A 13,455-nucleotide genomic window follows, 5' to 3' on the forward strand; every position below is an offset into this window, starting at 1 on the left:
CCCCCCAACCTGAAATTGCATTTCATGTGCAACTATTGTAACAAATATTTTTTTTCAAATATTTTGGCCTCAAGCCAAGCGAATGCAGCGCTCTTTAGTCACAGGCAACCCATAAACTTACTAACCCATTGTGCTACTTCGCTGTACTTTTGGGCACTACGTATATTTCGCCTTTATTTATTTAATATTTTTTATTGTTTTATTCAAAATTGTTAGTTTACCTTTTAAACGAGACCATATTCTCCTAGTATTATTATTCTTTCGCTTTAAATTTTATTTTTATTACATTGATTGGACATTTCCTGGTGTAGATAATAGCCGAGCCAACATTATTTGGGCTTGTAATTGTATAATATTAGGTGGGTGCACCGAACACTTTTAACCTCAATTGTTGTTAGTTTTACTTATGCAAGATTAATGATCTTTACCTGATAATAAAATCTAAAGTATTTATTAAAAAATTTAATTTAATTAAATATTTTAGAATTTGTTCTTGACTTTGAATAATAGAAAATTCTATTTGTATGAACTGTACATGAACTTTGGATATTTAAATATTTGTGTCTACCATAGCATAATTGTCATGACGTTACACAAAAATCACATTAAAACAATATTAAATTTTTTTGTTTCAATATATGTATTATAATTTAAATCATAAAGATTTCAAATTTTAATAAAAGTCTTACAATGTTATTAACAAATACGGGGAAAATGCAATTTTGCAAGAGTTTTATATATGTATATGAAAAACTTAGAATCATCACAGGAATCCTAACAGGGTACTGTAGACTAAAACATCACCTTACAAAATTGGGTATACTTACGAATGCAAACTGTAGGCTCCTGGGAATGTATATTCTTACTCTCTAAAGTAGGTTCTATACTACTTTTTATTACCGCATTAGGGCTTAGACACCTACTCTAAGCTCAGAAGGGAATACAATAGACCCGACGGTAGCAGTGCCACATCCTCTAACAATAATAATAATATAAATATATATGCAGTAACTGATTCAGATATCGGCTAATATTTTTTATAAATCCGTTTATGAAGTTTTATTCATTTAGAACCTTTAATCCGTTTTCTGTGTGGTTTCTTTGGAAGAACCACTAAATTTTCTGACGTTTCTGCAATTTTATATATGGTTTATGTCATCATGAGGCTTCGAAAACAGAATTTTTTTTTCTTCTTCTACAAAAGTTCTTTGGATCTATAATAAGTCCAATGATATGGTGTTATATTTAACCATTTTAGGAAATAGTTTCATAGCCTTATCCTTTACGTATATCTTTACTTAATTTTGTCTGACATAACCAATGGGGTATTATCATTTGTTCCAATGAAATATTGTGATACATATATAACTAATATGAATATAGTATTAACCATCGCTTTACCAAACATTTTACATAATTTAACAATTAGAATTGTAACAATCCACTTCAGCAATCCTCAAATTTTCCATTCTGCGTGAAAATTTAACTTTAAAGTAATGATATTAAATGAATTTTTGTAACATTAATTTATAATCGTCCAATATTTACCTGGTACTCGATCACTGATTCTTAAAATTGATCCTTCTAAACCTTGAATTCCCGGTCAGATCAGTATATTTGTCTAACTACTGAATGCGGTGTGTGTATTTGAAAGCTTTTCAAGAAAAGAAAATCTAATTGAAATATTCGTTGCTTTAAGTTTGTGACTTATGATGGGTTATGTCTGAACTCTGATACTATATACTAGTTTTTTTTTTGACGCAGTAATTCAAGCATAGTGTTTCCAATATGAAAATATGAAATACTCAATGGCACTCTTGATGACCCACTTGATGGCACACTAGGTGTCACACTCGGTGGTATACTTGTACTATATCCGCTCAATATCGAGTTTTATGTATCCTTTTGTTGAATTTCCGTAAAAATATCTGATAATTGTCTGCTCTTAAACAAATCCCATATATATTGAGATAATTTGATCTGTGGATTCTGGTGGCTGTAAACAAGAATTTTATTTCTTTTTGTCAAGTATATGAAGAACTTCTACTAAATACTTTTTTATTAACAATATCAATACTTTAATCCATATTTTGATAACATCAACTTTTCCAAAAGATATTCTTTACCCGCAGATTTTTATTTCAATAATGTTGTAACTGTAACTGAAGTGAACTGAAAGTATAAACCTATTTCGTTTAAATGTACTAATTTTATTAATTATGAACCTCTTAATGATCAGTTTTAACTTAAGACTAATATTTACGATATGTTTATAAAATTTTTATAATTCTAACCAGATAAATTTAATTTAAAAAAATTATTGAAGTCTCAAGGAGAAAACTATTAACTTTGAAAAAATCCGTTTACGAGTATTTGTGTCTATTTTATAAGATAAGCAAAGTAAATTAATAAAAATATATTTTTGTAATAATCTATCTTAACTAATACTTTTATTAAATTTAAAAAATAACTGAAAACTCAAAACAAATGCATTTAGAATATTTATTTAAACAAACAGTAGCCACCTGAATGATATCTAATCTCAATGACAGAAACTCGAGCACGAAAATGAACTTTTCATAGTCACAAACAAGCAAAAGTTTGAACTTCTTTATAAGTTCACAGATAAAAACTTACACAAATAAGCATTTTTTATAAAATATATTAAGTTTTAAAAGATAACTGAGGACGGACTTCACAGATGTCATAAGATGACATTCAAAATCTGTGAAGATTAATATACTGTATGACAAGATCGGCTTAATTGAATGAAAATGCAAGTTACCAAAGAAAGGCATGACGAAAGAATGCGAAATTAAATGAGCATATAGATATGTTTTATAATACGAGCATATAAATTATCTACAATATATGGTATTCATTATTTTATTTAATTAGCAAAAAAATAATTATTTAATTACTTTAAATCTTCTCGGTGGTCCAAAATATAATGCTATGAAATTTCAGTCACTTTATTTTTCATACAAAGTAGTACCTTATTAGACTTTTGAATAATACAGGGTGTTTTTTAAGTGGTGTAAGATTTTAAAATATAACGGAGCAAACTCCATTCGAGGGAGTGATTCAAATAACTTTTTATTCACACATAACTTAAGGGCATCACTGATAAAAAAAAAAATGCTTTCGGAACTATTTTGGAACACGAAATTTCAATAACATTTATTACATATAAGGCTATATCTTACGAATGTTGCATTAGTATTTTTTTCCAAGACTGACTTCGATATTGATGATATCATACACTAACCATAATTCAATGATTTTTTTCATTAAACATATTCTAACAGCGGTACATCGTACTATTAGGAAGTCCATGCCACTTTTCGGTTTATAAAGACACTAATCAATCTCTTGCTTTAATAAATTACGATTTCTCTGATAGTTTAAGGCGCAACACAGGCATGGTCTCTTGGAAACACAAGCTCAATGTATAAAAATTACTTTTGAAAAAACAACAATAGTTCATTGCTCAATACACAATACCATTAACTCACCAATTCCGATTTTCATTATTGTTACAAAATCACTTAGAACTATTAAAATACCAGGGAATTTATTTTATTTTTGTGCGGTTGGGATACCTATGTCTATGCATTGACCATGATCTGGTAAGTGAGTGCCAAAAATTTTATAAAATGCAATCTCAATACTTACAAGTATCAACACTGTACATTATTTAATAGATCTTACATCCAATCTATACTGCATGAGCTTCTCTGTTTCTTTGCAGCGCTTAATGAAAACGGAATGAAAATATTATATTAAGCTGACGTTGTCTATTAGATACTACATTTTATGACTATTGCGTAAACTGCGATAATGAAGAAAGAGAAAACTATTAACCTCCTACTCTTTATCTTTCCAGTGCTGGATGACAATACTGGATTGTTATCAAACGGTGTACATCTCAAGTGTTTCCAGCATTTCTTCGCCAAAACTACAGCTGTTTATTATATCAATAGTTAGTATAAGCTCTAGTTAAACTATCAATAGTTCAATAATTGATTGTATGATTTAGAAGCCCTGCGGGATTAATTGGTACTACAACGAGCTAATTTGATCTTCGTGTGTCGATTGTCAACTTAAGCAGCCAATACCCATATTCATCTACCTACCTATCTATAGTCAATCTTTGAATAGCTATATGAGGCAGGTTTAAATAATAATTAAACAAAATTTACGTGTTCAATTTTTAAAGAAAATACTATAAACTTTTGTAGTAACTCCTTCAGAGTATTATAATATATTCAGTATTTACTCTTCAATATATCATATTTATTTTTTTGAGGCATATAATTAATTGTATTAAGTTCAGCTTAATTATTTTGTTTTATTCCTGTAATTACAATATTTTAATTAAAATATTAAATTAATTTTACTTTGTTTTCAACTAAATGCCATATAAAATATATTTCACGCCAAGAACACAAATGAAGCTTGAAGCTATGCAATTAATTGAACGGAAACTAACAATCTGGTTCCAAGTGCAGAACTAATAAAGTATCTGCTACTGACAGCCACTGGCAATGGATGCATCGAGACGAAGAACTTATTTAGTGTAGTCATTGTTGCATTTGTTGGATACTTTTTTTTTTGTTATTGTTTTGTTTTTCAGACAATGTGTATATTGCACTTTACTTTATTTTGCAACAATTGAAGGTCGTCTCAGAAATGGTAACAAGAATAATAACAGCAACAACAACAACAACAATTTATTTAAGCCAAATATCAAAACAATGCTTATAGCAAGAAACGAAATACACGAATTGCATAGCTATTTTGTTGTATATGTGAAAAAATATGCAGATATGTGAAAAAAATTGTTACAATAATTGTTATTATTATTATTTTAGTTAAATATTGTGTTAGTTTTTCTTAGCTTAAATTTTTTATAATGTAAATATATATTTAATGATTCTCAAGCAGTGGCGGTAAATCGAAAATTGTTTAAACAAATTATTACGAGAAACTTATTGACGGTTTGCTAAATACTAGAATGGGGGGTTATATTTATTATAAATCTAAAAAAATATTGTTGAATTCTTTTATACATTTTAATCTGAATTATTAACTAAAATATCACCAAATATATAATAAATACTTAAATTGATTTTTAACGTCTGTCTTGATGAAAGAAACTATATTCCTTATATACATTACTGTTTTATATAGAGAGGTTTTTTATCATTAATAATATTGCAACAAAAATTTTTTTTATTATTTTTAATAAATTGAATTTTTGGCTGACCATAAAGCCGTTTCGAGTATTGCCAAATACCTATTATCAGTGGTCTCTTTTAAATTATTTCTTATATATAATTATTCATAAATAATTTTTTTGAAACTCCAAGTACCAAGGGTTGAATTCGTACCCTGCCGAATTGGAAGCACAAAGTCGGTGTTTATTAGCGGAACTTGGGTTTTTATTAATTTGCTTTGAAAGTTTATTAAATTTATATACATTATGAAATAAATGTTAATATAATAATACAAATCTTAAAATCAAATATGCAAATATATATTTAATTATTAATAATGAAGTTTTTGACCAGTACGTTTTATTGTTTAAGTTAAAATTTTTCCTTAGGCTGCTCTGGTCTTATTACTAGTATGCAAATAAAATTCAATTTATTTCATTTTTTTACCCGACATGTTCTCTATTTATGTGCATGTTCATACAATATCACAAATTATATATTTATTTTCAAATTGTGTTATAAAAATTAAAAAAAACATCATACTTATTAAATAAAAAATATTTTAGATACCCCTGAAGATGTTGGAAAATAACTAACGAAACGTCGGGTGAAAAAATGAAATAAATTGAATTTTATTTGCATCCTAGTAATAAGACCAGAGTAGCCTAAGGAAAAATTTTAACTTATATTTAATTATATTTAAATTTATTATATTTGAAAATAATAATAATTCAATAATAATATTTTTAATTGAATTTAGAAGGACCATACAGTTATATCAAATATCACACATTAACTATTAGTAGTCTTTAATATTTATTTATCGGGTTAATAGGAAATCTCTAATAAGAAATCTTTAACAGAAGATCTCTGGCAGGAAATCTCTAACTCTCTCTGTTAGAGAAAGTTTTTTAATATTAGCTGAGTCCAGAGCTAATTCTCTTTCTCTCATTCAGAGTTAAACAAACTGAGTAGTCATTAAAATGTGTCATAAACATCTCACTTACTTCTTAGACAAAGCAGGCATTTCATCATACCAGTAAGGCATATCTTATCTCGGTAATTACTTCCATTGACTTTTTAGATATTCCGTTAGCATTCTTAATTCTGACCTATTAATGCAAAAAGTTTCTTAATAAGTAAATACATAAATTTAGTTTGTAATTTGACAGTTATATGTAACATCACACTAATGCAAGAAAAGATAGTGCAGAGAAAGATCAATTAGAAAATTGGTACTTCTAATTAAAAATGAATGCAAATATTTCGTTGTTTATTTGACAACTTCATTAGTCCTTTTTCTACAAAAAAATTATCATATCAGTTCTCATCTGACCGCCGAATAACCAAATTTCTTATATCATTTAATAAGACGATAAACAAAATAATAAGATCCAGATAGAGACAAAGTATTATACAAAGATGAAATGCTTGCTTTTCCATTAATCTGATAAATGTACTTAGCGAAGATGAATTTGTTGTTCATGCTGGCATTAACCCGGTTTAATGTACTCACTTTTTACCTTGTATGCCTACAAACTATATCCACTTTCTTCCCACTAGGCTGTAGATTTACAGAATATAGGTTATCAAAAATTACGCATACGAAAAATTACAACTTTACTATTTCTACAAATCTTTGACGCCACTGTTCAGAACAGAACACTGTTACCGTTAAACTTTAAATACAAGCAAGTACAAATCGCTGTCAGAGTAGTACGTAAATAAATTGTATATATTTTTATTTACATATTTACATAAAAATAAAATCAAAAGTTCTTTGCACACATTCTGATGCTCACGTGACAATCGCAAGTTTGGCGCTGCAATTGTGCAACTCTTCAGAGCACCTCGAGCAAAAAAAACCAACTGTGACAGAACTGAAGAATACAATGAAATTCGATTTTTGAGCTAGAAAAATCGGATGTTTACATTGGATGTTCTAATAATCCACAAGTAATAGCAACAATCTTGGTGTTATTAGAATGCCTTCTAGCAGCGGAGGTAGCGGAGTGATAGATATGTACATACATAATGAATGCGCATCGTGCAAAATGCATATGCAACGAAAGTAACAGTTGCCGCGGTAATTGGTTTTGCCACAGTTGCATTGACATCAAATTACTGTTGCACTAATGCCGATGTTGCTTTTGCTGTTCTTAGTGTTGTTGTTGTTGTATCTGTTACTATACATAGTTGCAACAACAACAATAAGGCTGAGATAAAATTAATTTTAAATATTCGCATAAGATAAACAAAAATAATATAAAAGACCGCACATGAGTTACTAGTAGCATCAGTTGTCGTTTCTATTAGCATTGGAAGTGGTTCTATCACCAGCAGTGTGGTACTAAAAGAATACTCTTAATTCTACAGGATCTGTTGTATATATAAATAAACATGTTGAAATCGGTAAGAACAAATTTCTAGTAAAGTGATTATAATATACAAAAATATTCATATTAAAATGAAAAGGTGGAAAGGATATCTTAAGGATTATATTTTTAAAAAAAGAATGTAAAACAAAATGTTGGTCAATCAAGGACTTAAACTTGATTGATCTAATAGTCAGTGATAAAAACTTGTATTTTAGTGTAAAAACGGGTGAAATTTAAAACCAATCGGAAAGATCTCAATGTTACATATATATATTATATATGAGAATTATATCAACATATAGATTTATCGATCAAGCTTATAGCATAACCAACGTTTTGCCTACAATTTTTGGATATATTGAGGTGTTTAGAACACGTGCGTGACTTTGTGATTAATTTAACCCTTAAGTAGCCTGACTGTTATATTAGAATATAAAAAGGAAGTGTTAACATATTCCTTATAGTAAATTATACAAAAAAATTTCTTGCTTCAAAAAGAAGTTAAATGATTTAAAAAAATTTTTCACACCTATAAAATATCTTTTTAAAATGTTAATTTTGAAAGTTAAATATGATGTATCTTATGACGAGAAGAAACTATTTGAAAGTAGAACGGTTCGAACAGTAATGAAGCAACAACAACAAAAATTTTAATTGATTTATTGAAAATTGGCTGGCCATACCACACTGTTTTGAGTATTCCCAAGACTCGTATTTTTTAAACTTATTATTAAAATCCTATTATTAGACGATATTTTTAAAAACAATCTAGCCCACACAACATAAAACAATCTAAATATACACAATCCCATTAACAGACACCATCTTTAAGCTGAAATACAATTTGAAATACTTCTACTGAGATTTCTCAATCTTAATTCTATAACAAAAAATAAATGTAAAACTAATAGTTTATCCTTTTTTACTTCACTTACTTTCTTTACAGATGCTTCTGCTTTTATTGTCTGCATTCCTTGCATTTGCTTCAGCTCGTCCGGGCTTCTTGCATGACCATCACCACATTGACTATCCATTGCTACATCACGAACCGTTACATATCGCTAAATACGTGCATGTGCCAGCAGCGGTTTCACATCAAAGCTCAACTGTCATACACACAGCTCCACATCATATTGTCAAACCAATTGTTCTGCCCGTTGTGAAACACGTGGTGCACCCAATCATCAAGACATACCATCCTGCACCTATCATCAAGGCTTATCACCCACTACCATTGCATTTGGATCATCATGCATATCATCATGACTTCCATCATTATCATCATTAAAGTGATACGAATTGATTGAATGCTTTTACGACAACGGAAAATGTCCTTTGGTAGCCTTTGAAATTATTTTTAGCTTGTATGATTTGGTGCTCTTAACATATTATTTATATTACATCAGCCGATTTTCACGTTTTGTACATATACAAATTTTTTAATAGTAGATAACGAAGAAGATAGAATGTATGACAAGTGCATAGTTTAATTGTTTAATAAAAAACATATCAAAAAAAAAAATTACAGTGAATTTATATTGAAGAAAAACTAAGGGATTATAAAGCAATTTAAATATAAAATCGAAAGCGTTAAAAAATTTTTTTCATATATAGTATACCATTTCAATACTATTCTATATAATCATCGCTTTATATAAATATTTTTTTTTGCTTAATATATAAAGATAAATTATACCATGTAATGGCATATTCTATATTAAAAAGCCTTCTTCCTATATATGCTAAAAATTTAAAATTTTTGTTTTTGATTTCTCAACGATTTTAGTGTAGTTTGAGACTGCAGATCTCAAATCTGCAATCTCTTCGTCTAGTAGACATGTGGATCTTTAGGAGTTTTTTTTTATTTTAGCAGATACGCATTTCATATTTTCAGTAAACTTGCTACAAACAAATAGATTACCATTTTAAGCTTAGACATTCTCTGCTTCCCAAATACCTCTTCTTTCCTCTGAAAGGGAGGAATTTTTTATATATTTCTTAAAACCATTTTGTAGGAAAATGCCGTCAAGAAAACTAAGAAATTACTTTAAAAAAAAATTTTGTTGAGTAAAATAAGGATTTTGAAATAGAGGAGATCATAGAACAATATAATCTTCTAAGGACCCTAATCTAATCTTCTAATTTTTATGTTGTAAGAGATACGGATTCCATGTCTTCTCCAAATTTTCTACAAATAAAAAATTTGTATTTTTTTTGGCAGCTTTTTCAAAATCTCTTCTAAAAGAAGGAATTACACCATAATTATATGTTAATTATTAATGTAGGACAGTCAATAAAACTAGATCATCTTAAACTTTAGCAAAAATTTTAGTGATAGTATATTGAGTATATTACGTTCATAACCATATCGAATCATCGATCTTGCTTCATGAGCTAGATAGTTGTCATCACAGATGGTTTTTTCATGTCTATGCAACTCCTTGCAGTGACTAAAACACTAGTTTAGCATAACCCTGCAGGGTTAGTGCCTGCTGTTAATTCAACAGCAGTTGAACTTAGGAGTTTTTTAAGTGAATTACCATCGTTTTTGCTCCTTAATATTATTGGTGTTTAATAGACCTACATAATTCGTATCGCTTAAAGATCATTCAAATATTTTGTACCGATATATTGAAGGACTTCTTTATTTATAATATGATATACTTATTAAACATGCTTTTATACCATTCAAATCGCTGCATTAAAGTAGAAGTGAGTCAGAATTTTGATTCAAATGAATCGGTTTTGTTTAAAACGAAATTTTGATATGGTCCTGACACCATATTTTAAAAAATTGAAAAGTATACACTTTTAAGTCAAAATAAAAATAAACTCAGTAATTTTTAAAACAATTTATGATTCATTTTTTTTAAAAAATAATTATATAACTAAACTTCTAACGATTTTAAAAATTCTGCTTGTCACATTTCTTCCCTTCAATCTAGTTTACAACTTGTCCTTTCAAAGAACCCTATACACCTAATTCAATTAGAATGAATTGTATATACCGCATGATTTCTTGTTTTGAAGACGTTGTTTTCAACACATTTTCAGTACATAATTGGTCTTATTGTCTATTAAGTTATGTGCTTTGAGAAAAATGTCCAATCATCGACCCATCTTTAAATATATTGTTTCAGAACTGAATTATATTGATAACAAAAAAACTATCTCATAATCGAGGAATAAAATCGAGCATATATATGCGTTTCTATTTTTATAGAAATGAGTAAGACTTATGGAAGGAAACAAGTGAAGGTTTCCAAATATCAATTAAAAAGAGTGAAAAAGAATTAAAGATCATCAGTTGTTCTTAATTATATGAAAAACAAAAGATTGTAAATATCGAAGCCTGTAACGATTTGACTCTTGAGATTACAACTTTCGCAGCTGTTTTCATTAGCGAACATTGAAATTATCAAATCAGAACTCTATTTACAAAAACTTCTACTTTGGAACGTGCAACTTTAATTAATTAGATTTCAAAACAATTGTATATATTTACTTTATCGTCTTACTTACTTACTTAGTTGGCCATTACATACGTGGGTCGTCCTTGGCCGCGTCGAGTAGCCTCCGCCAGTCAGCCCAGTACCTTTGGTCCTTCCACCGAAGATGTGGACGTCCACTGCCGCGTTTTCCACCTGCGGGTACCGCATCAAATACCTTTCTAGCCGGAGCACTTTCTTCCATTCGCACGACATGACCAAGCCAGCGTAGTCTACTTTATCATCATAAGTTGTAAAGTTTCACTATTCTTACGTCCAATAATATTAAATAAAACTATGCTAACTTATTTTTTATATAAGTAAGTTCAGTTATAAATAAATTTTTTTTTTAACGTACTTCCTTGCAGCGCTAGCTTAATTTAATCCATACTTAAAAAATTTTAAGAAATGTGATTTCAGTTATTTTCATTCATAAAATTTATCTTTCCTCAAATCCATTCCAAAACATTTCTTAGAAAAATTAATACATTAAATAACTCAATTATCCAAGGAATCACTATTTCTCTTAAAGCAAATTACATATCTAACACAATTATGAGCTACATAATCAGTCTTGAGAATTGGAAAGTATGTAACTTTTTTATTGGCACTAGCAAAAATCAAAATATCTACCAATAATACTACCAATTATATAAATATAATTTCCAATGATTATCTAAAACTCAACAGAACATTATTAAGCACACAAATCTACAGAATATAAGTAAGTAAATCAGTACTGCACTTCATGTGCCAATGTCAAATTGTTGCACATTAATAAATGATAAATATAGCACAGCTTGGGTAACTAACTCATCCTAGACATTTTACTTAATCACTTAATAATAGATTTTATCACAAAAAATTGCACTTATCTTTTATCTGCAAGCACATAAGATGTGTTATGTGAACGTTGCTGTGAAACATCTCTCACTCACGCAGCAGACAGTCGCTTTCATAAAGAATTGTTATGCTAAAAAGATACAAGTATCAAATGCTACTGCACAGCGTAACGTCTGTTAAGAAAAAGTGTTACAGTGATGTAATTAACACAACCAGTACATGTTAAGATATAATTTATTTTATTATCAGAAACTACTCGTATTATACAAAGAAGGGTTTATGTAAATACACGTATCTGCAAGCAAGTGTGGCTTAAGTATGTCAACTTGCAAAATGATAAAAAAAAAACTACAAGGCAATGGATATGAAGAGTTTGAAATATATTTTATTTTAGAATTGACCTACTAAATAAATAAATTTAAATTTATTTTTTTTTTTGATACGCAATTCTTTTTAATTCATTCAGGTAGTTTTACGCACTTTTTTACAAAACAAATAATTGTCGCTCTCATCAGTAATCTTCATCAGCAATTAGTATCAACCACGTCACACGCTTAAGCAACTGCTGCCAGCATTTAAATTGACAAAAGATATAAAATATTCACTTTTCTGCAAAGTTTTTTATGCGTTTTAGATGCGAGATATTGTAATCGCGAGCAAAACATCAGCGTAGTTTGCAACATTAACATAAAACGTCAGCAACATTTCATTGCAACGTTTACTACAAAATGTTGCAATGATTAAGTGCAACTCGAAAAAGTGCGGTGCAGTGAGGTTTTATTTTTACGATCTTGTACTTCTTCTTCTCTGTAAATTTATGTAAATTAGCCATTCTTATGCAAAGCACTTCGTTGACATTTTCTCAGATACAACAAATTATTTTTATTTCTAAATGTTTCATCTTATTTTATCTATATGAAATACGAGTACTCATACGTAATAGTTTCATACTTGACATTTGATTTATAATATTAAATATTGTGTAACTCTACAATTCAATAGATAGTTCCATTTCATTATACATATGTTACATACCAGTAACATTAACTTGTGACATCTGAGATATTTTTAAAATTTTTAAAAAGCTAATCTCAATAAATATTGTATTTATACCTTTTTATATTATATCTATTTATGTATATGAATATAATAATTAAATGTTAATTTTTTCTTGTCAAGAGTGACGCGTCTTTATGACGAAAAGAAACTATTTAAAAGTTCAACGGATTTGAATAGCAAAGAAAAGACAAGCACAAAAATTTATTTAATTCATTGAAATTTTCTGACCATACAACGCTTTGCTATTCGAATCCGTCTAACTATTAATATAATATTTTTATATATAAAATTTTATTGAATGAAAAATAATATTATTTAATAATTTATAAAATATAAAATATTATATCTAAACTTAAATGAATCTTGTTTAAACAACCCAACAAAACATTAAAACCTTTCATATATAGTATATACTAGAACTAAAAGAGTAAAATGAATTGCAAATTAACTATCTGAACAAATTCATCA

The 13,455-nt window shown here is 28.4% G+C and overlaps 1 protein-coding gene across 1 annotated transcript; it reads left to right on the forward strand.

The window, feature by feature from the left end:
* The first annotated feature begins 7,619 nt into the window (after positions 1–7,619).
* LOC119678199 (histidine-rich glycoprotein-like) lies at positions 7,620–9,059 on the forward strand. Its single transcript, XM_038089903.1, has 2 exons — positions 7,620–7,631; positions 8,544–9,059. The coding sequence occupies exons 1-2, from the start codon at positions 7,620–7,622 to the stop codon at positions 8,883–8,885; spliced, it is 354 nt and encodes a 117-aa protein (XP_037945831.1). The 3' UTR covers positions 8,886–9,059.
* The last annotated feature ends 4,396 nt before the right edge of the window (positions 9,060–13,455 follow it).

Source organism: Teleopsis dalmanni, chromosome 1, assembly GCF_002237135.1.
Source record: "Teleopsis dalmanni isolate 2A chromosome 1, ASM223713v2, whole genome shotgun sequence".
Lineage (NCBI taxonomy): Eukaryota > Metazoa > Arthropoda > Insecta > Diptera > Diopsidae > Teleopsis > Teleopsis dalmanni.